General features: G+C 32.0%; 3 protein-coding genes across 14 annotated transcripts; 1 reads left to right on the top strand and 2 right to left on the bottom strand.

Annotated features, from left to right (window-relative positions):
• Positions 1-623: 623 nt before the first annotated feature.
• LOC108489351 (probable metal-nicotianamine transporter YSL6) lies at positions 624-5474 on the bottom strand. Its single transcript, XM_017793844.2, has 7 exons — positions 4932-5474; positions 4337-4509; positions 3856-3953; positions 3311-3448; positions 2631-2820; positions 2334-2466; positions 624-1953 (listed from the first exon to the last, which is right to left on the bottom strand). Exons 1-7 carry the CDS (start codon positions 5278-5280, stop codon positions 1019-1021), a joined length of 2016 nt encoding a protein of 671 aa, XP_017649333.1. The 5' UTR covers positions 5281-5474; the 3' UTR covers positions 624-1018.
• Positions 5475-11550: 6076 nt separating this feature from the next.
• LOC108489468 (ABC transporter I family member 11, chloroplastic) lies at positions 11551-19969 on the bottom strand. Of its 12 annotated transcripts, none has more exons than XR_008272987.1 (16): positions 19667-19969; positions 19529-19586; positions 19121-19200; positions 18852-18903; positions 18636-18769; positions 18116-18230; positions 17888-17974; positions 17670-17718; positions 17358-17442; positions 16928-17023; positions 15832-16001; positions 13580-14559; positions 13250-13403; positions 12679-12735; positions 12515-12582; positions 11551-11917 (listed from the first exon to the last, which is right to left on the bottom strand). XR_008272987.1 is itself a non-coding variant. In XM_017794033.2 (11 exons), exons 1-10 carry the CDS (start codon positions 19753-19755, stop codon positions 16945-16947), a joined length of 828 nt encoding a protein of 275 aa, XP_017649522.1. In that variant the 5' UTR covers positions 19756-19969; the 3' UTR covers positions 16288-16805; positions 16904-16944. The 12 variants fall into 12 exon arrangements, 3 of the variants coding, with proteins under 3 accessions (XP_017649522.1, XP_017649521.1, XP_017649525.1); XR_008272990.1 differs by having other exon boundaries at positions 11551-11999; positions 12515-12606; positions 13284-13403; XR_008272989.1 differs by having other exon boundaries at positions 12515-12606; positions 13284-13403.
• On the top strand, positions 13213-16085 carry LOC108487966 (protein LAZY 1). Its single transcript, XM_017792292.1, has 5 exons — positions 13213-13218; positions 13305-13371; positions 13840-14588; positions 15733-16024; positions 16078-16085. Exons 1-5 carry the CDS (start codon positions 13213-13215, stop codon positions 16083-16085), a joined length of 1122 nt encoding a protein of 373 aa, XP_017647781.1.
• Positions 19970-27383: the final 7414 nt, after the last annotated feature.

Below are 27383 nucleotides of genomic sequence, written 5' to 3'. Positions count from 1 at the left end.
AAGATAAGGAATATAAACTGAATTCAAAGTTGAGTTTAATAAATTTTTTTTATCAACTATAGTAAGCGTTGATTGTTGTTTATGTTAAATAGGGTGGTACAATCATTCTTGAAAATTAGGTGGTGGTAAGAGCACCAAACGTCCAGCACCTAAAAATTTCAATCATCTTAATTCGTTCACCAAAATTTAATAATTTACCTGCTTTTTCTAAAGCATGTCAACATCAGACCCATAAATGTTGGATGAGATTTCTTGATTTTAACAAAAGAAAAAGTCACACCCAGCTTTTGTTTCCATCAATCAGTCAAACATAACTTCCAAATTTGGTAGAACCATCTCTAATTGGCAGCACCATGGCTCTCCCCTTATCCTATCTATTCTTGCTATTGCTAGCTACAATTATTTCTTACACTTTTTCTTCAATAAAAATTAAATGATTTGGAGAGCTGGATGTCACCCGCCACTGCTTCATTTTTCATAAGAAACACAACCATCACTCTTCTCCTATCAATGATTGCCTTGCTTAATTTTTTGGGTAGAGCCTATAATGTAATAATACATTCTTTTTATTTCCCTTTACCAAAAATAAAAAAATAAAATAAAAACGAAGAGCACACTCCAAATTCAACAATAATGTCAATTTCCATGATATAGAAAGCTAGTACAGTGATTGACAAGGCTTTCTAAAAAATATAAGCTGAAATTCAAACTATACTTTTAAACACCATCACTAGCAGACGGATGACTACAGGAACCAACCAAATTCCACTGAATTCAACGATAATGTAAACTTTCATGCTATAGCTAGGGCTAGTGGTTCATACGAACAGAGAAGTTTCTTGTAAAACCGACTTTGAGATTTCAGAGAAGTCCTCTGATGAATCCAATTACTTAAGAGAGATTGTTGTCTTATAATCCACGATTGGAAATATACAAAAGAACAGACATATATACAGAATCTAATAAACCTTCCACTTCATACAATACACTTCCATATGATAGCCAGTCGATTTCCTAATCAACTACTCAGAGAAGGCCCAAAGTACATGCAAATTGGTGGATTGATCCTCAAGATAGAAAGTATGGCCGATGGTATTGTCCAAATACCGTCACCGCAAATTAAACCTGAAGCAACCGCACCAGCGTAATCCTCTGCATCCTTCTGGTTAATTCGTTCCCATATAAACAAGATTACTGTTCCGACGAACATGTCGACTGCAAAGTAAGCTCCAATGTAGAATGGAACTGCCATAGCCATTGGAATAGGAATGAACTGTGAAATTTCCTTGGGAGTCACATCCTTCAAGAGGTTTACAAGAAAAGCACCAATGAAGAATCCGAAACATAAAGCCAAACAATGCTTGGGAAGCTCCGAGAAGCCCTCAATACCAAGAATGGCCATTTCCCTGAATATCACCGCATAAGGTGCTTTGTATGGACCATCAGGTGACCCAACTTCAAAAGCAGTCCAAAACATCCAGAATGTGAGTGGAGCAATGACACATCCCATGGCTGTTCCCAGTAACTGGCTCACAAACATAGACTTGGCTGATGATAGAGTAAGGTAACCCGTCTTGAAATCTTGCATTAGATCAGCTGCGGTGGAGACAATAGACATCATAACCCCACAGGCAGCCAAACCAGCCATGACTCCACCATCGCTTCCGACTAAGGAAGCTATAATGAAAAGACCAATCTTCCCATAAGTGGAAGACAGGCTCCAGTCTGTAAGTCCAGTTCCATAAGAGTTGCAGAAGGCAAGAGCAGGGGCAATAATGTATGAAACAAGAACCAAATACCACTTTAGGGGTGGAAAGATTATTGGAATAGTAGCTGTTGATATAGCAGCCAAGGCCACATATCCAGAAGCAGCAAACCAAGTTGGTATCCTGTCTTTAAGAAATATGTCATCTCTTTTTCTCTGCTCTGCAAGTACTTTAGAACTCTCATTATCTGCGGAAGCACAACAATAGTTAAATAAACCCACAGTGGAGGACAGAATGCTTTAAGAACAATGAAAAAGATACTTGCATATACATTTTGCCTAGAAGTTCAGAAAAGATTCAGAAGTTTTGACAAGGCAAACTTACATATTCAAATTAAGGCACTAAAGTTGCATCTATCAATGAGTTTTCACCAAGAACTATGAACAAATGTCATATTAATAGAACCCACTCTCCGGTGACTATGACTTCACTATTCCTAAAGCTAGGGAAAAAAGCAACAAAACAGAGATACATGCACATGAACAACACAGAAGAATGCATGCAAAGCAGCCTAACCATGGCATCCTCACAGATGGCCAAAAGAAAGAAAAAATAGGGCATCCTCACCTATAACCTCATTAACAATAGGAAGCTTGCTCAGCTTGGTGCTTTTGTTGCACATTTCCTTTGCAGATATATATATTATCTTGATCAAGTTGTAAAGACCATCCCCAAGGATAAGAGCAATAGCTATGAAGACCTGTGAAAAAGTCATGACCCAGAAAACCTCTTTAGATGAGTTATGAGAAAAGAACATTTCCATTAGGACAAAAGACTGAGCAGAAAACCAGAAGATGAGGGACAGAACCATCAAAACTCTCCACAACAGTAACAGAAGCATAAGCATAAAAAATTTCACTGTACCTTATACCCATAAAGACCTTTAAAATTATTGCTTTCCAGGCCAGAAGGGTACCAATCACCGGCATGTGCAGAAATGAAGGGCCAGAGGAAACCCCACGATATGATAGCCCCAAGAAGAACTGAGCAGTTGACTATGTGAGGGCAAATAAGACCACAACCAACATAGGTTGGACTAAAGTCAAAATAGAACCTGTATGAGGGAGTCAGGTGAAGGCAACAATATTATTAAAACATTAAATACAGAAATCATAAATCATGCTGATGAGATTTTCCTAAAATCCAAATTAATGTCTGATTACATGCCAAGCTACTAGCATAAATCAATCAAGAAATGACATCTTGCATGCATTATAATTATAGACATATGTATGGCTTTGGAATACATGCTAATCAAGTTTGAAATCTTTCTATGTCCTCTTTCTTTCTGTTAGTTCTTTTCCCTCAACTGGTAGCATACTAATCCTATGAAGGACCAACTCACTACACATAAACTAATGCATCACATATATTTTACCATCAACTTTACCTCTGTTTAATGGTAATAAAGGTCCCATTGCCTTTGAATAGTGATTCAAAAAGAAAGATCAAGTATTCTTATTAACTTATACGAGCATTCTTTCAACTGGGGAAAAAGGAAAAAGTGGGAGTTTACATGAGAAACTAAATCTGAGGGGACTTACGTGTTTCTGAACAGCATTAAGCCGAAACTGGGAAAATTATCAAACCCACAGGAATCGCCAATACCACTGAAAAACCACTTGAAACAGCTCCAAATGAAACTTATGCTTAGATATTTTCCAAGACACTTGACTTGCTTCCTGTAAAATACCATAAATGTTATATATTTTGGCGTGTGCGTGTGTTTGGATGTCTGATGTATGTGTGTATATATATAATCTGGAAAAAAAAATGTGGTTTTAAATGTCAACACCATTCTCTCTAGTTATTTATAAAGCAAAAAAAAAAATGTGGTTTTAAATGTCAACACCATTCTCTCTAGTTATTTATAAAGCAAAGGTTATGATTTAAGCAGCAGTTTCATTAATGTTAATAAATGCATGATTGTTAGAACTAGATGGACCTTCCATTCTTAATTATCTAAGTTTGATAACTTAATGAGAAAAACGAATTTCCTTTCCACTAAGTTTCTGATTAAGTGCTACATCAATGGAAACTGCATGTAGATCTATGAAAAGGTAATGAGCACAATGTATGTAATAAGTACCCTGCAAGCTCAGCACCAGAGTGAGTATGAAAACTATTTATCAACATTGCTGTGGCAGTCCCACTTGGATATGTAAGTTTATAATCCAGTACCATTACCTGATACAATACAAAGATAGATTAGAAGGTTGAATTAGAAAATTACAACTACATACTGTGCAAAAACCTTCTGGAAGTGCACTCGTATTGGTAAAAGGATGGTCGTAACAATAAACAAAATATTATCACATCTAAATGACCAAGGTTTTTTTTAATCAAAGCACAAAAAATTACTGATAAGTATAAACCTGTAACACTTAAAATCGATTCACCAAGGTTGAATATAAACAATGCCAAAATTAAACCAAAATTACAGTCACGGATACTTGAATAAAACTAAGAGTACAGAGAACATCACTTTCACAACAAAAATGAAACTTTAACTGAAATCTAAACTATCTCATAAAAGGAGTTTATAATAAAGATTATAACAAGAGCAGTACCTTACGAAGGGGAGTAAGACTAAACAGGCCAAGGAAGCTGACAACAAAGAGAAAACCAGTCATCCACCCTAACCCCGGGTTCTTAATATCTTCAGCTCGGTTTCCAGGGTAATCAGCACCAATAAGTTTATATGTTCTCTCATCCATTGCAATCATATATGACCCAAACCCCCCTGTCAAAGATAAGATATTGCGGCAGAAGACGGAGCTAGTGAGCTTAAGATTCAATTTAATTACTTAATTTAACACTAAATCTAGAGCTTCCTCAGTCCATTTAATTACTTAATTTAACGCTAAGAATTAAGCTTCTTCAATACTTTTTAAGTTAAATCAATAATATGAAATTCTAACAACCTTACTAATACAACTAATAATCGTTTCTTAATCATTTAGAGATAAAAACTGATTAATTTCACTAAAAGTTGGAGGCGTTTTTCGCCAGAGCGAAACTTAACGGCCAAAATCAAGCTTCCAGTGCTTTAAACGGAACAGAAACAAGCTAATCATTTCTTAATCAATAACGAATTTTAATCAAATTTTGCCAAAAGAAGGATCAAATTCGTTAAAAGCTGAAGGCTTTTTTTTAGCAGTTTACCACTAAAAGCAAGGCCATAACAAGCCACGACGCAAGTTTGAATGACGGTGTTTTCTTGTTTGGTAAAAGGTGAGACTTGAAACCCTAACTTAGTCAGAAAACCGGTCCACGACTTCACAAAGAAGAATCCGAGCAACCCGGCGCCGACATTCAACGACGGAATAATCCCGACGGTTAAATTGAGCTTGTGCGTGATGATACAAAAGAGCGTCCCTAACAAGGCGCTTACCACGAGCCCTCTGATCGTTATTTGATCTTTCCATTCAGGGACTAGCTCCGACTCGATGCCGGCACCGTCGTCGATGCTTTCCTTGTCGAGAATCAACGGCTCCGATATCTCGGTTCCCATGATTTTTCGGATCTGGTCGGATTCTAGGGAATATTTGCAGTCAGATGAGGGGATTTAATGGGGAAGAATTCTTTTGTCTTTTGCGGAATTGGACTGGTTTGAATAGAGACGGAAATTTTGGTAAAGGGAATTGCGTTCAAAAGTTTGTTGGCAAATCCAACCAATGGTAAGCCTTGGAGGTTGATTTGTCCAGTGGTAGAATGACGCGTGGCTAAACTAGAAAATAGTTTCTCTTCCATTCTGAGTTATTATACAGCAGAAGCCCATGAGTGGCGTGTCAGAATTTACTAGGGATTCCCCCGCCCAAATCTTTATCTTTATTGGAAACTATTTTTTAATTATTCATTTTTTTATTCAATGGATGATATAAGTTAATTTTTTTTAAAAATAACAAATATTCTTATAATTTTTTTATATTTTATATAAAATTTATTAAAATGATTTTTATATAAATGATTTGAGCTATCTATAGTCTCTCTCTCCAATTAGATTATAAATGTGTTTTAACTCACTTGATGTACATCCTCTTAATACTACAATAATATTTATGTCAATTAAATTAAGATTCAATTATCAATTTATTAAAATAACTTAAATCTATTGTAAATTAAAAAAACACGTACATTCAATGATTTGAATCTATAAGTATGACCAAAATCCTCAAAAGCTTTTTTTTTTTTTTTTGATAGATAAGAGAAGGCAACACATTACCTTAAATTGAGTTATTTAAAAGTATTCTCCTAACATGAGTTGTAGGAACATCAACATAAACTAAATTAATATCATTAGAATGACATGATTTGGTTAGCCAATCAACAACCTTATTTCTTTCCCTATTCACAAACTAAAACTTAATTGTTGAAACCTGACCGGACACTTCCTTGATTTTCCTAACAAGAGTCATTGAATGTGTACTTCTGGAGCATTCTTTAATCATATCTATAGCCATCATGCAATTAGATGCGACAATCACCTTAGTGTAGCCTCTTCTTTGAGCTATTTCTAAGCCATGTAGAATCATCCACAACTCAGTAACCATAGTCGAACCCTTCCCAACAAATCTTTAAAACCCTTCAATCCAATTCCCTAACAAGTTGTGTAATACTCTCCCAATTGTTGACCAATTTCCATCCCTACTAATCGCTTCATCGGTGTTGACTTTGATCCATCCATGGTTGGGTGGACACCACCTCCCCATCACAGCTTGGAAATTGGAAATCTCCGGATCTATTATTCTTCAGATTTGCTTCAATGATATGTTTAGCAAAACACTCGGTGCATGTTATCATATCTTCTACTTTGTCAATCGCTTGCTGGAACACGCAATTATTCCTATTTTTCCATAACATCTAACACAAAGTCACGAAGATGATTATTGACTCAGCACCACTAGATCCGACCTGAAATTGTCCTCTAAGATTGGCAACCACCCATTCGGCCAAATCCAAATAAAAAAAATCTAGAGACACAATCAACAGAAATCGTCTACAACGATACTTCAGTCGCAAAATGACAATCACATAGAATGTGTAAATATGTTTCTTGAGGGCCTCCACAAAGTATACACTCTATGTTGTTAGACAAATTCCTCTTAACCCTTTCACAGTTAGTAAGGAGTCTTCGATGTAAAACTAACCAAAGGAAGTGTTTAATTCTAGGAGGTAAAGCATTATTCCTTATTTCCAAAAGCTTTTTTTTTTTTTAAATTCTTCATGTTTGTTTATAGCTTATGTTAAGAATCGGTGATTGCCTTTCTTAATAAAATCATTTTCAAAGTTTGAATATTTTATCATTTTAATCAAAATCTCATTACATTTTAGATAAATTATTTATAAATGTATTACTTTACAAAAAAATTATATACACATAATGAGTGTATCATAATTTAATATAAAATAATAATTTTATTATTAAATCAAGAGATTATTAACTTAACTATAATTGTTATTGATATTAATTTTATTAATTTTACAAATGATAACATCAATGTTAATAAAATCAAATTGAATATCAATTATATTCAATCTTCAATTTTAATTAATCAATTGAGTTGACACTTATTCAAATTATAATAATTAATAAAATAATTAATAACAAACAAAATATATATTTTACTTAATCATATTATTTTTAAATTTAAATCTTATTTATTAAAAATAAAATAAAAGTATATAAAATTTGATTTTCTATTGTTTTCTATTGTTCTTAATGATCTTTTGCCAGTTGTCGATTGAGTCTTAACTCCATTGACATTGATATTGTTATTAGTGTAGGAAGACGTGGGTTCAAATGCACTGGAATACATTATCCTCCTATTTAAGGGTTGAGAAGGAATTACGAGCAATTCTAGATGTTGTATAAAAAAGCAGATATAATAAAAATCTATAATGAGGTTAATGTTTAAAAAAAAAAATTATTCCAACTCATAGAGTTAGTTGCATAAGAAATTGATTATGATCCTCATTTGGAATTAGTTTTTAAACTTTAAAACATTCTAATTATATCCTCAAACTATCGATGTTATATCAATAATGTCTTTTTGTTCCTAAGATTGTTAATTTAATCATTAAATAAGACGTCGGTGTTATGTGACATAATTTAAAATGAAAATTTAATATTGTAAAAATATTAAATTTGAGGTTTTCAAAACTTTTGCTCACTCTCTTTTTTAGTTTTACTTTAATTTTTAGTTATTAATTCTAAAAGTCACACGACAATATCTTACTCAATTAATATTTACAAGAGGAGAGTAAAAGCCTAACAACAATGCAATTAGCACGATTCGAACCTAGACTATGTCGGGGCAATAAACACCTTAATTATCAGGCTAATATGGAGTTTTATATATTTAAATTATTAACTTGAATTTTATTCATTTTAAATATTTAAATAATAAAAATATTTATTTAATTGGAATGATTAATTGTGTAATATAAAATGAAAGATGTTGTTTGGGTTTCTTTTATTATTTGGGCTATTTAATTATGAATTTGTTTGTTGGTAGGCTTTTGCTATATTCTAGATTTTGGATTTAGTCATTTTATTTGTTAAAATTTAATCTCTTTATTTTTAAATTATTCATTTTCAGTCTTTTTGTTCATTATTTTGTTTAATCATAAATTTAAGCTTCAACTTTTATAATTTTTATTAATTTAGCGCTTACTTGTTTTTTATACTTTAACAATTCTTATGGGATAAGCCAAGATGGTAGGTGTGGTAATGTATATGCTATGTTATAACCTTAAAATTAAAAAAAATTATATATATACAAATAGCTAAAATTCATAAAAAATCTAAAAATAAAAAATTATTTGAAAAAAACTATAATTTGATAAAAAATATATTATTTACATATTTTTCTCTTCAATTTTATAATGGAGAAAATTATTGATTGGGTCAACAACATTTAATAAATAAATGTAATGAGTTTTTTATTTTTATTTGAAAGTAACGTTTTAAACAGTTATAAAATAATAAATATTAAGAAAGAAGGAAAAAGAAAAGAAAAGAAGGTTGGCAATATGAGATCATTTTCTGGTAAAATCTAAAGAGGATTGAAGAATGAATGATGGTGAAAGAAGAAATGCGATTTTTTGGATTAAAAAAAAAAATAGGGGTTAAATTAATAAAAGAAAGCTAAATTTTAAGTAGAGATAAGAAAAGGATTAAAATGAGTAATTCAAAAATTAAATGAACCAATTGTAAGTAAAAGAAATTGATAAATGTAGCCTCGATTTTATTGTTTTGGGTCATGACAATAAAATCATTAAGAAAATAGATAATCAAATTTAAAATTAGTTTTGGTCTACCTTTCAATTTTTGCCTATTAAGTAATAATCTTTGGATTAATCAAAATAGTCACTTTTTATTTTCCTTAAGTTATATTTTACTCACTTATATTTGAATTGTTATGTTTTAGTTACTTACGTTATTGTATTGTAACATTTTAGTCACTGTGTGATAATTACTATTAATGGTAAGCTGACGTAGCACGTTAAATCATCATTTCAAATGAAAATTTTAGGTTAAATTTATAATTGGTCCTTATATTTTTTTTCGTTTTGAGCAATTTAATTTTTTTTCTTTTATATTAAAAGAGATGGAGAAGGGACGGAAATAGAGGGAGAAGAAGAAGAGAATGAAAAAGAAGAAGAAAAAGTTAAAAGAAAAAGAAAAAAATTGCTTGAAATGAAAAAAATATGGGAATCAATTGTATAATTTAACTTAAAATTTTCGTTTGAAATGATGATTTAACGTGTCACGTTAGCTTACCATTACACCGTTAATGGCTCGATGACTAAAATGGTACAACATGTTAACATAAGTAACTGAAACGAATATTTCAAATATAAGTGAGTAAAATATAACCTGAGGAAAATAATAGTGACTATTTTGGTAGTTTACCTTTGTTTGATTTATATGGTAAAACAGCCAACATCTTAAAAGAGCTCATATTAGGTGCCTTAGAATCAATGATTATGATTTCTGAGATTTACCCATCTTACTTGCTACATCAACTGTAACTTAATTCTTAAATATTGATGTTTTTGTTTTATACCAATGCTTATTTAAGTTTTTATTGGATAAAAATTTAAATTTTTGTTCTACTTTTAAGAAATCAATTCATAATATTAACATCTCGGTTTAAAAGAATTAGATCATTAGAATTTTACAGGTTAAAAATAATTATATTTAAAATAAATAATAGAAGAATATATATAAATAAATGATATTTATTTTTTAACATGAAATTTATTTATTACCGTAATATATTTATAAATAAAATAATAATCTTATAAATAAAACAATTTAGGGAAAAGAAAGTTAATGAAGAAGACTTAACGTATTCAACTTTTCCCTTTTTTTTCAATATTAATAATCATCATATTCAAGTTGGATCAATACAACTTGAGGGTATATGCAATTTGGGATATATATCTACATACATATATACATATATACACACACAAGTGAAGATGAAGTCTTGAGATTCAGTAAGTGGAAAGTCATGTTGGCAACTTTGCAACCAATCCTAGTTGGATAGTATGACGACGGAAGATGTGAAAATTGAAAAATTCAAAGTAAGCGTTATTGATGGCAATGCCTAGCACTTAGTAGATTTGACGAGAACTAAAGAATAAGATGGAAATATAATAAACAAATTATTGTTTATAAAATGAAATTAAAAAGGAAAAAATTCAATCTAATTTAAGTTTTGTTTGTGAGTTTTAAAATTATTTTATTTAATAAATAAATTTGATGTTAAAAGAGAAAAATAGATATTCATCTATTTATGATTTTATATGTATTTTTATCAAATTTATGTATTTTATCAACAAATGAACTTTTAAATATTTTTTAAAGATTAATATTTAAAAAAATTAAGAGTCAAAACTAAATTGACAAAATCTATAAAGTTCGTTGTTAAATTTATTGATTTTTTAGAATTAAGACTAATGATTGAATTTGTAAACGTTGAAAGGCTAAAGTTATTACTATTCCAATAAAAAAAAGCTTCCATTAGTGATTTAACGAATAGGTGGCTAAATTATTATATTTCGATAATGTTAATACTAAAATAAAAAATTTTAAACTTGGGTGACCAAAAGAAAATATACTAATAGTAGAGTGACTATTTTTATAATTTACTCTTTAGAGAGAAAAATGGGAAAAACAATGAAAATTTGTAAAAGTTCCATGTGGGATTCACATGTCCACCATCAAATCTGGGGTTTATTTAGCCAACAGAAAGTCATGTATGTTGCACCCTTTTTGCTCGTCCTGGTATAGACTGTAGCACACAGTAAAAAGGAATTTGGGGGCACCCTTTCCCACTTTCTTCCATAAAATAGCCATTAGACATGTTTTATGTCTACTTGGGTCTTCTCTCGCAACCTTGTTCTTCACTCATGTTCTTTAGCAGCTCAAAATGAGCACCCTCAAACCCAAAACCATGAAATTATAAATAATGAGCATCCCCTCAAAGCCCTACTTTACCTCAAATACAGTATAGGGCATGTTTCACCTCAATCAGTATCTCAATAATGAAATATTTCAAGCAATCATAATCAACAAAGACAAAATGTGGGTTGTATTATCCAAACAGAAAAAGAGTACTGGATATGGATATGTGTCCAACACAACTATACTCAATTTTTTACGTGTTGGAAGATCGTATTCTCATACTTACGCCTTAATATGTATTGGATATAGGTGCTAGATGCGGATACTTAAAAAGTTTTTTATGATTAAATGAGCCATAAGAGAAACTTGTGTTTAAAGTTTCATTCACAAAGACTCTTAATAACAACGTTAGCTGTCATCAAATATACATGTAATGTAAGTAATACGGCCCTGCACTTTCACTGTTAGGTAATGATAGGATATGACTGAAGATAAGTATTCAACACAATGGACCATGATTATATGCAGAGGCACATGACAAAAAGTTGCCCTCACATCCAAATTTGGGGGGGGGGGGGGGGTCTAGGATTCAAGTTGAAGACATTTTGGGGTGGCTTTTGTCTTGATGCGAACCATATCTTCCTCCTCGGCTCACTCTAACATCTTAGACTCTTTGATGCTTTTGGGTATACTGAAGTATCAATGTCGGCAACCCTGTCTCATTGGCAAGTTTCTTAATCCAAAAATATACATGCAAGAACAAGAGAGCATGTTAGTACCAATCTTCAATTGCTAAAAAGGCCTCATTATCATGCCTGCATCAAGTGCAAATTCATTATAAGTATCACCAGCCATGTGTATGATAACGACTACGATGACATTACTGCATGGTGGAGTTCAGTTTTTTTCAATTTATGGAACCATGTAAAATCTAAAAGAGACTTGATGAAATTGTTATTTATTCATCTCAAAAGTAAGGCTATATATACACATTTAAATGGCTTAAAAGAGGAAAGAAATTAATCAGAAAATTCCCTATCATTTCCCTAGAATTAACCCTGATATCATGCATAAGATTTGTGTCTAATAATCTGTAACCAGCCTGTAACATTGCAAGATATAGAGATGTATTACCATGATAATTCGCAATAAGTAAAGCTGGGAAATCTAGATTATAAAGTGAAACTTGCCTCTGCCCTATGTCCCATATGAGATGCCCATGTTCTCATTTTAATCAAGGTCTAAAATTATAACGAATTCTAATTAAGAAGAACAAGGAACATGGTGTTAATAAATTCCATGAACAAAATTTATGAAAATGCATGATTACCGATTATCATCTGCAAACAGTTGAGTTGAACAATGTTGCAGGTTTCACCAAGCTTCAATTGAACTAAGCTGTGAAATCAATAATTGCAGTTCCTAACACATAAGATTGTTTGAGCTATTTTAGCTAGAAAAAACCAGAATGACATCAGTACAATAGATGAGGACCTTATTGAGGTAGAAACCTTTAAGTACGTCCCTAGTCCTCGTAATGGTGGCAGCATCCTACAAAAAAATACACATCATAAAGTAATTGTACATGAGATGTCTAGTCTCATTGATCATATGCACCCAATTTGGATATGAATTGTTTGCATGCTTCTCAGTGTACCATAATCTGATATAAGATAGACTTGGTAAAGTCATGGCTGTACAGATCTTGTATGCATTCAAGTAGGCATGCACATACTTCAACAATGCATGTAATGCAGGACAGAGATGACAGTCATGAAAGCAAGGGTCCAGGAACCACTCTCCAACTTTTCAATTTGATTTGATATTGCCAGAGACCAGCCAACCAAAGTCTGTATTTTTCTAATTGTTTCTCTCTAACAATCACTGGCCGATTACTTGCTACTAGTATTGATGAGGAGATCCTGGATGTTTCGTGCATTATTCATCTAAATTATCTATCTCTACACATTCCTCCTATGAAAACCAAAACAATCTGACATCAAACAAGCTCTTCAAAGCGAGAAAAAAATGAAGGTAAGTAGTCTCCAATTCATTAGATTCTTACAGTAGCATAAATGTTAAAGTCCTGCTAAGTTCACCTCTTACTGTTGTTGCTGCAGTTTCTAGGATGGACGTGGCATAAGTTACAGCAAAGTAATATTGAGCCTTTCAAGGATTTCAGAATTGGTATTCCGACTTCTTTCATTCACAAAGCAATCCTGGAGGCATGAAAATCATCACTAGATTGGATCAGCATAGCTGAATATGGATAATCAGTTGACTTGCCCAACACGAACTAAGGCATTAGTCATTAGAATCCCTCGCAGAGTTATATATAGATATAAAACAGATAGATTATAAACCTAAAACAGAGGGTAAAATATAGGCTCCTTACACTACTGTTGAAACTAGGTGGTGACGGCCACATAGCTAAGAGTCAGAACTCGGTATCATTTTTCCTCTAAAGATTTTCTAATGTAGTAGCCACCCATCTTCATGGTCTCAGGTGTATCTTATTTCTCTTCATTTCATGATGGCTAAACCAAGTACATTAATATAAGTGCTTAAAATGAAAATCCATAAGTTCTGCTTAAGCACAACATAAATTCCTTTTTGTGCAACTGTTGTCTGATGTCTTTAAACTCCTGACTTCAGGGAACTACTGCACCTGTCTTTCAGCTTATTCATCCTTCAATGAGCAAGACTCGCATCCTAAGTCAACTTCCAGCTGTGGATATGGATCAAGATACACAACCCAGCGCAAACAGGAAAGTGAAAACTCCACAGATTTCAAAGCTGGTGAAGTAGACAACTTTGGAGATGAAACATCCACTGACTTTCTGACCATTGGAACTCTGGCATCTGAGTGGGCTATTGGCGAGCCTGTAACACCAAGATTCACCATGTTTTTGGAAAACATAACCGAGGGAAAAACAGAGGTGACAGAAAATGATTTTAAGGTCATCAATGATGAACTGGAGAAGTTCCTTGGGCCTGAAGCTGAAGAACATGGGTCTCATGAATCATCAGGAAGGAACAGTCTGGTTAGCACAATTGCACTTAATGGTGAGCCAACACAAGAAGTGAGTGCTGAAGAATATGGGAAGGCAATTGTTTGTCCACTTCAAGGATATCTGTTTGGGTCTTTGATAGAACTCCCAGAAACAAGATTTCAGGTAAAGAAAGAAAAGGCAACACTTGCAGAACTGTTCTACGGTACAAAAATTGCAGATGAGAGTACTATGGAAAAATGTGGGAAAGAAGAAATGCAGACCAAACAAACAAGTAAACCTCTCAAGCATTTCATCAAGAAGATTCTGAAAATGCTTCATGCTTCTTCAAGGAGTTCTATCTCTTTCACCAAAGAAACTAATCCTGTTTCAACCAAGAAAAAACTCCAAAAGGTGAGTCTTCTGTCTTCAGGGGCTGGATTCTCTAACAACTTTATAAGAATTTTAAGGAGGAGGACCTCAATAATGTAAAATCCAATGGTGCATCCCTGCCTTCGAAAACACATATTTTGTAGCATTGATCTTAGTCAAAAAGTCTACAATAATTAAAGAGTACAAGGAGCAGAAGGTACAAGAATCATGTATGCCAATACCATAATTCTCAAGCCTTAGATTATAAACCATTCACTGAAAAACGAGTCAAACTCTGGCAAGTCAGAACATTTCAGTCCTAGAGTCTAGAAGTCCACAACATGGCCTTTTGTGGTAATAAAATAATAAAACATAACATAATTCAGTGGCATATATTTCTGGGACAGTCTTTAACTATAATACTTGAATTTAGGATGAGTCTGTATTACGAGTATGTGTTTAATTTTCATTTTAAAGTTGTTCCTTATATTTGGAATATTATATTTTCGTACCTATGTTCAATTTCTGTGCAAGAATTGGACATCACAGCTTTAGGACTGAAAAGTTCAGATAATATAGACCTAACTCTCTATCAGCAAAGAATACTTGCCAAAATTGTCAATAACATATCAGCTAGGGAGGATTTAGATTTTGCCCTTTTAAACAGAACTCGGTACCTACACTAGCAAGTTCAGAAAAAAAAAGAGAAGTGAAAAACTGAAATTAACCACATGCTAACATGACATATCAACCTTTTTCTTTTGGTAATTTGCAAATTCTATGGATATTCCAATAAATCTAATTATAATCTCACCATTGAAAAACACTTCTTGTTTCTTCCCTGAACATCGACATGGTCAACTGATAAGTCCTATGTTACTTGGACTTAGCTGATGTCGGATACAAGTACGTATCCAACTCAAGTATCCTCAATCTTTTCCAAGTTCATTCATACATTTGTAGAATCATAACTCATACAAATGGCTGAATATGTGATGGATATGGGTATTCAACATGGGACAAAAGAGAAGAGTCAGAGCAACATAAGACAAGTCCAATTCTCCATTTATTTTTATACCTTAGATGGAGCAGATCTAGGATAGTCCTTCAGATTAATTATTCTAATGAAAGGGGTAAAAGGATTTCTAATCCCCAGCATGAGTTTTACTTTCAGTGTGGCTTGCAGGTCACTAGACTGTTTCACAGAAAAATCCATCCTGAAAGCTCTATAGCTGAAAGAGAATCAAAAGTTCAGCATAAGAATGAGATGAATAATACTCCTTACAATGATGGCGATAGTACTGATGGAGAGCAGATGCACCAAGTTGAAGTCAAGAACTGGTTTTCTCAGGGATCAACGTCCAGGGCAGGAACACAAAATTACAAGTCCTCAGTAATGCCTCAGCCTCAATATGGAGTTACTGGTTGTACTGCTGCAAGTTCAAATGGGGCGCACTGGATTAAAACAGAAGCAGACTGTAAGTATCATGCACCCCTTGACATTGATATAATCTTTTGGTATAAATTTCAGCTATCTAGGGCATTTAAATTAATTCCCCAGCCTCCCCCCCCCCCCAAAAAAAACAGCCAAAAAAAATCATAGTATATAGTTACCATTGTTTATGTGGTTGATCCCAAAGTACATTCCATAAAACCGAAAAGAAAAAATAAAATCAAAACAATGATGTCGAAAGGGAAAACGGTCAAATGCATACCATCAGAATGTTGTACTGGACAAATATTTTTCTTGAAAAAGTACATAAATATAATTCAAGAAGTATTTGATACACCACCACAATTGATGTTCATAGTTAACCTATGAATAGGCAATATTTTTGGCATAACCAGAAATATATTGCTAACCAATATATTATTGTGATGTTAACACAAAGACAGTAGCAATATAGACTGTATTGAGATTTGCAATAAAGTAGTTGAGTGATTAATTTTTTCTAACATATGTCTTCCCATCTTCTGCTGCTGCCATTGTAGACTTGGTGTTGGAGCTGTAGAGAAGAAAGGACAACAAATGCTTACTAATAGCTTTCATCCTTCACAATAAGAATGTCAATCTTGTGTCTTCGCAATATCTACTCCATTGTAATGTGTTTAGTTTTGATGAACTCCATAGCCTATTAGAAGAAATCTATATTATCCTTCTGGGTGTCATAATAAAGTTGTTCACTTGGTTTCTCTAGTCTTCTGAAGAAATGCTTATGATTATTTTTAAGTCTCATCCAAATTCTTTCTTGAGATAATCTGATCCACAAGCAATGTACCCCAAAGAAATCCATCATTGAGCTACAGCAATACCTGAATTTAGTCTGAAAACTTGAAGAAAGAGAGGACTATCAAACCTCAAAGTGAGAAATGTCAATAACCTGAGCAATATTCTAAACTAAACCACTAGCTGCTCTTCCCTCAGAAATCCACCCATTTCCATCCTCCAAGATTGATCAACTAACTCTTCTAGCTCTCTGAAAATAAACCAAAATGCTCCATAAGCTGAAAGTATTAGCACATACAATCGAAAGAGAATTAGAAACAACAAAGTTCGATTTATTGCATCTTGGATATCATCATATAAATCATAAAAGGGTTTAGGTACAACATATATCAACTTGGATTGATTAAGTTGTACAACTCATTATTATAAAAGAGTTGTTAGAAGACGGCATTGGAATTGAATGAAGAGAGACGGTTCTTACCCAGTTCTCTTTTACCCAATTATGACATACATAAGCTAGATATTATAATACTCTAATATAACACTCCAATGGAAAAAAACTAGAATGGAAATCAAAGACTTACTTGAGATCATGACTGACAACAAGTATGGTTAATTCTTTCTTCAGATGCTTCAAAAGTTTAACAACATCTGCACGCGCCTTCCAATCTGATTTTGCAGAAGTATAAGGAACAATAAGATTTAGAGGGTAAAGAAATCTGAAAGTGAACTATTTATAGACATGTCAAAGCCAAATCAATTAGTACAATTTCTTGGTGCTTTTGAAAGCACTTCATAAGTCATGCTCTATCCAGGAACTCTAGTTTCTAAACTATATCATAAACAGAAGATAACATAAAATGTAAGAAAACAGAATAGAAAAAGCAATGCCATACCAAGACCAGCGAGAGGCTCATCCAATATTAATAAGTCAGGGACTTGTGCCTTCAGCCATCAGACAATGAAAAAGAACAACAAGAAAAAGAATTATAACCAAAATAATTAGTGGCCAGAAATCATGTCAAGATATAAATAATCACAAAAGAATTGGCATTATGAATATCCTTGTTTAAAAATTGTACTGCAGATTGCAAATAACTCGCTAGGTCCTTACTAATTGAATTGCAAGAGCAAGCCGTCGTTTGTAACCACCACTTAATGAGTGAGGATCTTTATCCAAGGAGATACCATTCAATCCAACCTAACATCATTTAAAGAATTCATCTTAGATTTGGCTAAAATGAAGGCTTTAAGAACAAATACCCACCAAAAGCAGTACATAGGTGAGAGGGAAAGTTTAATGACCCCAAGTAGATAAAAAAAATGATATGAGCATGCATACCCAATTAAACGCTCTTTGGAGATTTAATGCCAGATGCTCCTTCAATTGAGGTCCACCCCTTTGCCTTGGCCAGCCAAATGTAACTTCGTCAAGCACATTGTCCGCTACAAAATACCTAGCCAGCAACATATAGAACTTACAAGAAGTAAGAACATGAACAACGATAGAGAATAAATTAAGTTGACAATATATAAGAAGAGTTCAAACTACTAATTGGTATTAAACCAGTTAAACATTAACCAAATAAAAAGAAGCATTTTGCTTAATGGGCATAAAACATTGCATTAATAACAGAAGCAAGAGTTTTCATCAACAAGATACAGTACCAGGATAAACATGCATGTTCCTAAGACATCTTTGAAAGATTGCAAAAGCAACTACTTAAGAAAACTCAAAAGTCCAGCAAACATGCAAAAGATGACCCATGAAGAAAAAATTACAAGAATGTAGCTATCAAAGAGATCCAAAATCCAATCAAACAAACAAAGACGAACAGAATTTTTCAGTTGATATGATGTACCTCTCTGGGAACTGGAACACAATACCAACTCTTTCTGGAACCAATGACTTCGGAGATTGAGTTGGTTTGCCATCATCTGTATATCTCTGAATAAAAATAGAGCCTGACGTTGGTTTGCTCAATCCTGCAAGTAGCTGAAAGGAGAAAGAAAAATAAGAGACATACAAGGTATATAAAGTGAATGATCAAAAGCCCACATATACATATATAGCAGACCTGCAAGAGCGTAGTTTTTCCACTTCCACTCTGTCCAAAAATTAAGCCAAAGCTGCAACAATTCACACAAACCATTTACTCCATAACAAAAAGTCAGCTTTGAAGGTGCAGCAGGATATTCCAATGTTGTATGATCATTCTCTTTTTTTTTTTTTTCGAGAGCTTACATCCGATCAGCTGATAAATTGCCCAATGTTCCTAAGAGTATTCCCTATTCAACATTGATTTTAAAATAGTAATATTCTATTATTGACAAATAAAGCATTTACCTTCTCTCCGGAAGTGAAAAGCTAACTCCATTCAAAAGGTTAATCTGAGTCCCTGGAGGTCGATAATGAACATCCTTAACCTTGAAATGACAAGATGCAAGGTTTCAGCAAAGTCCATCACTTTCAATATTACCATTCAATCAAAACAAACAAACCCCATTAATAATAGCATTAAAAAAACCATCCATCTGCAAAATAAAACAGCTATAAAATACAAATTTAATAGTCATATTCACCAAATGCAATCCCCCAAACATGTTTAAGCTACCGCTATAATTATCAATTTGGTGCGTGCAAAATAATAACATCAAAATTATTACTCTAAAGAAAACTGACGAAGTAAAAACAACAAAAAGAAACAATTAATTCCCTAAAACCATAAAAATAAGATTAAAAGAAAAAACTTACTTCCAAGCAAGAGTAATCACATGAGATTTTAATGACTGGAGTTCTTTTGAAGTTCAACCTGAAAAAAAAAAAAACATTCTTTGAACAAATTCCTTTATTCATAGGGATTAGTGACGTTCTGCTGGTTAATAAGCTTACATGGATGGCGATTTCGAGGAGATTAAGGTTAATGGCTCGGTAATTCTGGAACCGAATAAAGAAGACGCTGTGAAAGTAAAAGCCGCCATGCTGGGTCCGAAAATGAAGTGAAATTCAATATTAAGATTATCGAAATGAAGAGAGGTGAGTGAGTAGGGGAAGAGGAGGAACACGGCAGTCGACGGTGGTGCAGCAGGCGTTTGGCGGGACTGAAAGTAGATGAGGCTTTGTATTATTTTTGGTGGAATTAGTACTCATTTTAATGGATCACCTCAATTTACCAAAAACAATCATTGGGCCACCGCAGCAAGCCCAAAAATAAAAATCTTCATTATGTTATAAAATAAAGAATAAAAAAGAAAGATAATAAGGAATAACAAACATAAAATATCAAAAGAGAAGTAATTTTATTAATCAATACAATGCATATTTAAAAAATATGAATGAAATAAATTTTTATTACTAATGAATTTTAGAGTTGTAAAGTATATAAAAGTTCTTATCATGGACATCCATTTTATAATAATAAAATATTTATAACATTTCCCTTCAATGTCCATTAATAGATAATGTGTAATGGCTTGATTTCCAGTGGTATCAGAAAATATGGTTTTAGATCCCGTTTTCATAAACTGAGTCTGTAAATATTAAATAAGGATATTTTCAGAGTTAATATTTAGATGAATTGAAATTAAGATAGTTAATTAAGTCGAAATTGTGTTTAATTAAGACCCATAAACTAAATTGTCAAATACAATTGTTATGAATTTTTAATTAGTAAATGGCTTGGGGACTTCAATTGGAATTAACCAAATATCCAAAATAAAAATTAGACCATGCTCAACCATGAGATACTGGACATTAATGGTAGGAGTAGATTAATTTAAGTAATTAAGGGTTTATTTAATTAAACATAATCAATTAAGTAATTAAAGGTTAATTAACATATAAATAACAAACAAAGTGGAAAGGAAGAGAAAATATGTCATCTTCTTCCCCAAGCTATGAGAACCAAAACAAAAAAAAAAAGAAAAGAAGACGCTTTAAGGGTTCAAACAATTAGCCAATAATTAGGTAATGCAATTAAGTAATTTTTTTTTTTGTAGTTTTTATAAATTTGAAGTCATGGGAGCTTGATTTAACTAGCTCAAATACCAATTTGTGAAACTGTTAGAGTTTTAGAAAGTTTCCATGTTCTAAAGATTTAGGTGTTAAATTGATCGAAATTAAGCTTAGTTTAAGAAAATGACTTAATTGTAAAGTCTAATTGCTAGTTTAGTATATTATGGACCAAATTGAATAAAATGTAAAACTGTTAAAAAAATTGATAGGAATAGAAAATAGAAGTTCCCTAATGAATATATGTGAAATTAGATTTTAATTCGAAGGTCTAAATTGAAAGTTATGCTTGTCTTGGAAATATGTATAACTTTGTAATTGAATGTGAATTTGATCTGGAATTTGATATTGCATATTTTTGTATTATTATTCGTATATAAAGATGACGTAGGACCGCTGAAAGGGAAAGGAACTCGAGTTTTCAATTTGTATTCCAATGATTCAAATCATTATAGTTGTTGCATATTTATACTGTTTTGCATAGTATGATATTGAGGTGAGTTGAAAATGATTACCTGGATTGAATTGTTATGATTGAGATTGGTTATTGAAATAGATGGCTAAACTGAATAGAATTGAAAATAGTGTAACTTGATGAAAATATGAAATTGCCTTTGAATTGGGTTGAATCATGTTATGTTATGTAATGAAATGATGAATTGGTTGATGAATTGAAAACGATGAAATGTAAATTTAGTTCTATAATGAATTGGATAATTGCTTACCCTATTAATTATTTGAGCAAAATCGGATATATTTGGCATGTCATATGATAGATTGAGTATAGATTACTTCGGCTATATGTCGATGAGTGCTGGGCATATTTTCCTTCAGACATTTCGATGAGTGCATGGCATAACTTTTATTTTGGTTATACCGATGAGCACTGGGCACAATCTATTTACTTCAGACATTCCGACGAGACATTGGGTGCCAAATTGGTATGTTGGTTGGGATCCGTGTATCCGTTCGAGTCTGAGTCATGCTAATAGAGAACATAAATGGTGAATTGGTTGATTGATATTTGGAAAATGATTAAATGTTATAAAGTTGAATTATAGGTATTTATAAACAATATTGATTATTGATAGCATGTGAAATACCATACGAATCGATTAACGAGCCTGAGGGTCGATATGGTAAGATAACAAATGAATTGATTCGATTCAGAAACGAAATGTGATATGATTAAATGTTGAAAATTGAGTAGGAATGCAAATATTATTGACATTAATGGTATTGGTATGATATGGATACTTAGATTGATAATTTAGGTAATGTATAGTTGATCCATTTGATAGAATTGGTGTAATTTGTAGCATATATAGATATATGTTGATATGTTGATTGAGGATGAACATGAATTGTATATGAATTGATTGTTATTAGGATATGAAGTTGAATATATGCAATTGATTGAAACTTATATTATTTTGATTTGAATCATGAAAATACCACTAAGCTTTATTGCTTAGCGTACGATTTGTTTTCTCGTGCACAAGTTTAGGTACATCTCGAGGTCCCGAGCATTGAATCCAGCATCCAACCTGTAATCCTCAACTCATCAATGTTTTTAAAGTCTCTTTTTGGTTTGTTATATGACATGTACCTAGTTAAAGTCAATTTTGAATTAAAGTGTGAACATTTAATGTATAACACCCCCTAACCCTTATCTGTCGCCGGAATTGGGTTACGAAGCATTACCGGACATTGTAGATCAAATACGAACATTTAAAAATCATTTAGACATCATAATTTAATCATATTGTCCCTCTTTTGAGCCATCGAGACCCAAAATATGTGTTAGAAAAAAAACGAAACTAAACTGGGTACTCTAGAAATTTTTCCTAGGTACAGGGGACACGCCCGTGTGGTCAAAGGACATGCCCGTGTGGCTATTGGACATGCCCGTGCCTCAGGCCGTATTTGACCCAGTGTAACTCTCTGACTTAGGTTACATGGCCAGTCACACGCCCGTGTGCTAGGCGTGTGCCTCACACGATGAGACATACTCCCATGTCTCTGCTCGTTGAAATTACCTGGGCATTCTGCTTGAAATTTTAAAGTTACAGTGGATACACGGCCAAATCACACACCATGTGTTAGCCGTGTGTCTCACATGGTCCAGTCACACACCCGTGTGTCTGGCTGTGTAAACTCAAAATATACCTTAAACATCAAGTTTACCATACCCTGCAGACTTGAACAGCGAGCAACTCAAAAACCATTTATTCAACCAATACAAAACACAATCAAATACATTTAAAACATGTCAAAATAATCAACCTAATGACCTAACCAATGTACCCACATGGTTACTTCACATATATTATCCAAAACAATCCAATGAAACATCATTCAAGCCAATTCTAAATTCATACCAATTTCAACTAAAACATACCATTTGATAGCCTCAACATAAAGCATATGTTCATATACATATAACCAACCAATATCAACTTATAATATCATTTACAATCACTTCACAAAATGATAAGTATTAGATAACCTAGGTACATGTCGACACAAAAAGAAATATACAGCACCACGTTTTGAGTTCGAGATCGTTGTGGATGCTGAATCGATGATCAACTTTTAAGTACTTAACCTACGCACAGAAAACAAACCGTATGCTAAGTATAAACTCAGTGGTATTTCTATAATTTGAATGCTTAAAAATAAAAAAAAATAACATACATAAATATATTAACAATAGTCATTCAATTGAACAAATTATTTATAACACATTCAATTATCATCAATTACTATCTCAATTAGCATTTCTCAGTATCACACAATTCATATGTCTCATTTCTAATTTCACATTCGGTATTTTCAAATACCTTTCATAATATCACTTCATTTATTTACCCCTATTAACAAGACTCAAACTTAGACGGATACACGAATCCAACCAAAACACACAAGTTTAGCACCCAGTGCCTCATTGGATAATTTGAAGTAATAAGTTGACAACCAGTGTCTCATCAGCTAAACCGAAGTAAATTGGTACCCAGTACCTCTTCAATTTATCAGAAGTAATAATTTGACACCCAGTGTCTCATCGACTCGAAGTCGAAGTATCCCTGAACTCTTCCAATCCTATGGTATGCCATCTATATCCGACTTAGCCCGATACAACTAATAGGGTTTCAATTTCACTTTTGAAAGTCACATTCATCCAATATTCAAATATCACAAAATCACATACTTTCAATTCAATGTCATAATGATAATTACTCACCTCATTTACTTACCATAACATTTAATCAAAATACAACAAATAATAATTTCTAGATTCGGATTATAGAAATACAAACCAGAATTTCTGAGCTACTCCTCGTCGACTTCATCTTTTCTTCTCTTAGCCGAGGTTTCTGACACAATGTTAGCTACAGAATTGAAACAATTGAAATTCATCAATACAATACAATTTCACATTGAATATTTCAATTTGTATTCAACTTTTGCCTAAATTCCAATTTAGTCCCTAAATCGAGACTAACTTTATTTCTTCAAAACTAATTCCATATTTTCATTCAATTTCTACTTTAGACTAAACTCAACTCTCTAATTTTACTTAAATCCCTAAATTTTGAAATTTTTACAATTTAGTCCCTAATACTCAAAACTTATAATTTATTTTACAATTCAATCCCTTTTTCATTCCTAACTTAAAATTCTATCAATTTAGTCCCAAGTACTTAAATTATTCAACATGAACAACATCTAAAAATCCAATAATTTATAAAATTTCAACTTAGGTTAAGTAGTATTTAATACTAGGACTCTAAAAACATAAAAATTTCAAGAAAAAAGGGACTAAATTGACTTACCAATTGAGTTTTGAACCTTAAAACCCTAATTTTCTCCTTCTTTTTCTTTCTCCATTTTCTTTTCTATTCGTTTCAACTTTCTTTTTTTTTCATTTCTTTATTTGTTTTGTTTTATGTTTTATTATAATAATATAATAATAAAATAATTACTTAAATAATAAGTAAATAAATATAATATAATTTAATATATGAATTTTATTTTAACACATGTCATCATCTACACCATCCACTTGTCAATTAAGGTTTAATTGCTTATTTAGTTCCTTTACTTTTCTATAATGTATAATTAAACTTTCTCCTATATGCAATCTAGTCCTTATACCTAATTACTCTTAATTTAAACAAATTCACCTAACCAAAACCTAATTAACCACACAACTAACTTCATAAATATTTGTTTTCCAAAAATGGAGACCCGAAAGTACACTTTTCGATTACCTGTAACTATCGGGTCGTTACATAATGTTTAAATGACATGATCAATAGCTTAAATCCTTGAAGTAAGAATTGGTATATAATGAAAATAGCTCAATTGTAGCCATTTTGGTTCTCTATACATATGAATGAATAGGAGGATTTGGCAAATGCTAAGAATGGTTCAGATGTGAGATTTCAACATGTATATTTGAACTTTATGTGTATGAATGGTATGTTAACTATGTTAGAATTCATTGGATATGTGTTTTGGGTGTTGAAATTGTAGTACAAATGAATTTGAATTTTATAGGTGAATGTAAACATATACCAAAACTTGACCATTTCAAGTCAGAATGTCATGTCATGATGTCGAATGTCTATTGCCGTGATGAAACCAGGTTGTCATGCCATGACGTGATACCGGGCTTTGGTTGTTGTGACGAGACTTACTCACTATGTTGTGTCACGACGAGGAACCTCATGATGTTGCGACACGAACCCAATAATTTGAAAATATTAAAATTTGGTCCTATTTTAACCTCGAGTTAGTTTTAGAGGTTTCGTAAGTTCGTATAAATTATTGTATATTGTATTGTATGCATGATTAGTTGAAATTGATCATTTAATAGTATAAATTGAATGTAGTTGATAAATTGAATGTAGTTGATCGTAGTTGCTCTGGACACAAATGTGACACCTTGTAAATTGGATCCAGCAATCGGGTTGGATATTGAGGTTTGTAAAAACCTTACTAAGATAAAAATCCTTCTATAATACGCATAATTTGCTGCCTCATTAAAAAACTTACTAAGAAACCCCAGTGTGAAAAACCTCGATTAAGGGAAAAAAAGTACAATGAATATTAACCCTTTATCATAACAACATTACATAATACCTCATATCTTATGTATTCCAATATTTAATACTAGCTTTTCAAATGATCACTTGAATGATTTTGGTAAACATTTATTTCACCATTATTCTGGAAGTCATGAGTCAGGAAGAATTTTAGGGAAATATATTTTGATCTCATGAAAAGTTCCAACAATAATCATAGTAAAATTTGATTATGGTCCTTCTACAATAATACATATGTTCAAATCAAATCCATAAATATTTACGCAAAGGTATTGAAAAATTTTCCAGAAATTTCTATATGCTTCTATCATTTTAAATCCTTCAAGGATTTTAATAAAAACTTGAGTATATAATGATTCGTATAAAATATGTATCAACAATCACTAGACACAAGTAAGATATTTCATGAATTGTTAGACTAATAAGATATTTAAAGGCCCTTGCATCCATCACAAAATAATATTAAATTTTCTCATAATCAATGTCAACTTAGTGAAAAACGTCATTCTCTTATTTCGTTTTTGTAAAACTACTTCATTTGTACCCTCACTAACTTTATACTTTTAGATATTTGGATTACTAGTCGAGAAACTTCAAAAAAATTAATTCTACTTGAATTGCATCCTTCTAATTTTTTGACCAATTTATTCCGTGTTTGTATTTCTCAACAAATTCATTTAAGATCCTCATTTTCTTTTATTATCTCAACAATATTATTACATGCAAAATCTTTGTCGATAACTTTTCTTTCTTGGTTCCACATTTGCTCATATTAATATAACTTATTGAGATATCTTTATTTTTATTATTTTTATATTTAATTTCAAGTACCTAAATCTCTTTCGGAGTTTTAATAATTAGTTGCGTCTTAGGTTGTTTCAAGAGCACATGCGTCCACTATATGACCAATGTGGCACAGTTAAGAAATTTCCATTTGGCACAATAAATATTTCCCACTTGGCACGATAATTATTTGCCACATGTCTTTATTGACTAAAGTTTAAAATGTATATTATTTCAATCTAATTTCCTTATAAAAATATATCAACATTGAATATCCATTCATATAACAAGGATCATATATGTCAATAATCTTTGATATGATTGATTTAGTCATAGATTATGAATTTTTTTAAATATGTACACACTTAGTCCAATTTTATTTTATTTCTTAATATTAATTCCTTATACAATTTTTAATATCCAATATTGGAAAATACAAATATGTGCTTCAAGTCCGTAAAATTTAAATTTTACACATTCATTCATGCACTCATTTTTAATTATTGAAATTTGAATTTCATACAAATAATTTTTGAGAAAGATATCAAAGATATTATTGAAATCATATAAATTAATTTATTAATTTAGTTAGCAATTGTATATTTTCTTGTTCTTTTGAACAACCATATTTTTATATAGCTGTTTTTAAAATTTTTGTTTAATAACTTAATTTCCATAATTTTTCTCTTTCAATTTTAAATTAT

The sequence above is a fragment of the Gossypium arboreum genome, chromosome 10, assembly GCF_025698485.1.
Source record: "Gossypium arboreum isolate Shixiya-1 chromosome 10, ASM2569848v2, whole genome shotgun sequence".
NCBI classification, from domain to species: Eukaryota; Viridiplantae; Streptophyta; class Magnoliopsida; order Malvales; family Malvaceae; genus Gossypium; species Gossypium arboreum.
Note: the sequence above shows the minus strand (reverse complement) of the source record. Positions and strands in the feature narration are given on the sequence as shown.